Genomic DNA, 2500 nt, shown 5'->3' with positions numbered 1-2500 from the left:
TGCCCAGAGAGATGGTGATAGTCATGATGATACCGACGATAATGATGAAACACTGCCACTTCAATACACGGCATTCCTGTTCCTCACCATACGAGTGTAGTAGTAGTAGTAGTAGTAGTAGTAGTAGTAGTAGTAGTAGTAGTAGTACATGTAGCAGCCGTCTGTAATGATAGATCGCAGGGTCTCTCTCTCTCTCTCTCTCTCTCTCTCTCTCTCTCTCTCTCTCTCTGACCTTCCGCCTTTCGTCACCTTATTGGCTATGCCCCGTCATGCAACCATCCTACCCACCCACTCTCTCTCTCTCTCTCTCTCTCTCTCTCTCTCTCTCTCTGAAGAAACAAATTCATATAAATTTACGTAATATGAACTTGGAAGCTGGTGGTGGAGGAGGAGGAGGAGGAGGAGGAGGAGGAGGAGGAGGAGGAGGAGGAGGAGGAGGAGGAGGAGGAGGAGGAGGACAAGAAGCAAAGTAGGCTGAGGAAGACGATGATGATGAGGAAAATGGGAAAATCTGATAAGACACTTTATTAACTTACGCCGAGGTTGCCTGTATAAGTAGATTTCTGTCTTATAAATGTGCACTACACGACACAAAAGCTACAAGAATCCTTTCTATCTTTATCTGTCACGCTGCACGCAGGGAATTAAGACACAGAACGAAACTATCATCAGTCAAATAGAGAATCAAGTGAAATTTCCATTTCTCAGTAACAGATGTTCGCCAACAAAATAAAATTATGTAGAGTGAAAACAATGAAAATAAATTTATGGATTAAGAAATTGATCAATTCATAAACAAACATCTATAAAAATAACGAATCAATAATTGCACAAAGAATCACATATCTAGGAGAGAGAGAGAGAGAGAGAGAGAGAGAGAGAGAGAGAGAGAGAGAGAGAGAGAGAGAGAGAGAGAGAGAATATAACAATAACGAGGCCTCACTCATTCGATGCGAAGTATACCGTGGTCAAATTACCAGAAGGATCAGCTTTACGAAGCATACAATTCAGGGTCGTACTCGTATCTGGCCGTGGTGAAGTAACCCAAGCATTCTGAGGGTCGAGGAATGAGCATTCTTCATAAGTTTCAGACGAAGCTGCCCCTTATTGCTTTACCTCTTTACTTTAATAATTATTTCACTGTTTTCATCCATTACGTAAATTTTTCGAATTCACCGATTTTATGAAGAGTGGATATATATATATATATATATATATATATATATATATATATATATATATATATATATATATATATATATATATATATATATATTAATGTAACATGTATACCACTGATGCCTTGCACCTCGGCTTTGACTGTATATGTATTTGTATACACTTCTGTATGATTTGACTTCTATGTTGCACAATTCCCAACTTTTTTTTTTTTTATTGACTCACATAACATAATTAGATTTTTATTTCACTTTATTTGCAATGTTTTTTTTTATGTCATTCATTTAAGTTTGCAAACTCTTTTACCTTCTTTGAAAGCACTCATGGCAGGCAGTAACTTACTTATAAAGGGGCTTAAAGAGTTTGTTAGAGCTTTGTTTTATTACATAATTATACACTAATGAAAATTAATAAAAAAATCAAGTTTTAGAATCAAGTACAGCTTGAGTAATCTCTATTAAGCGCTTGGTCCAGATGTGTTGGGTGGTAAAGTGGCTTCCCGGGGGCGGAAGAAGCTATGAACATCCATTTGCGAAGTATTCCTCTGTTGCCTTTGGATGATGATTTGCCTGAAATTACGGAATTGTTCATAATAGTCTTGAAGTGCTGGGTCTTCGGAGGTGTCTAGGTATGCAAGGATAATATCACAATGGTTACGGATGGTGGAGAGTTTAATTCTCTTTTTTCCTTGCAATGCTTCATCGTTATCGTCATCAGGGGTACCCTTGCCACGCGACTGTAAGACATCCTTGACGATTTCCTCCTCCGTCAACATCTGGTACCCAGGATCCACCTCATCTTCCTCCAGCCATGCAAACACAATGGATTCGGTCACTCTAGTTCTTCCTACAGCAGTGAAGGTTTTGAGGAAATCTGCAACTTCAATACCTTCCATCTCCCACTGAACATCGCTATTGCTTAGCAAGCGCTTCCAGGAGTTCGTCAAGGTGGACTGAGGCATATCCCGCCAGGCGTCAGCAAAGTTAAAGATGGCGGCCTTGAGGCTGTAATTCTTGATGTTTGTCAAGGGCCTTATCTCTTGGATGTCATGGTCTCCATCAGCAATTTCTTCAGGGAGAATCAGCACCTCGTCAAGAAATTTCTTCCGGTAAAGCCTCTTGGTCGAAAGAATGATTCCCTGCTCCATGGGTTGTGCCAATGATACATTAGGAGGAATCAAAAGACATTTTATCCTCCCATCATGGCTGCTCAATGCATGACTGTCGAGATGCACAGGGGCCCTGTCCATAAGGATGAGAGCACAAACATCACTTGGTGCTATTTTCAAATCCTCGACTTGAAAGCGGCGAATTTCAGGTTC

The 2500-nt window shown here is 40.2% G+C and overlaps 1 protein-coding gene across 1 annotated transcript in view; it reads right to left on the bottom strand.

The window, feature by feature from the left end:
- Positions 1-1636: 1636 nt before the first annotated feature.
- Positions 1637-2500, bottom strand: part of LOC135088799 (tigger transposable element-derived protein 7-like) — a 1680-nt gene continuing 816 nt past the window's right edge. The window contains exon 1 of the mRNA XM_063983854.1: positions 1637-2500. This exon is cut by the window's right edge and continues 816 nt beyond it. Coding sequence (XP_063839924.1) covers positions 1637-2500 — 864 coding nt within the window.

Source organism: Scylla paramamosain, chromosome 3 (assembly GCF_035594125.1).
Source record: "Scylla paramamosain isolate STU-SP2022 chromosome 3, ASM3559412v1, whole genome shotgun sequence".
NCBI classification, from domain to species: domain Eukaryota; kingdom Metazoa; phylum Arthropoda; class Malacostraca; order Decapoda; family Portunidae; genus Scylla; species Scylla paramamosain.
This window is presented reverse-complemented; position numbering and strand designations above follow the sequence as displayed.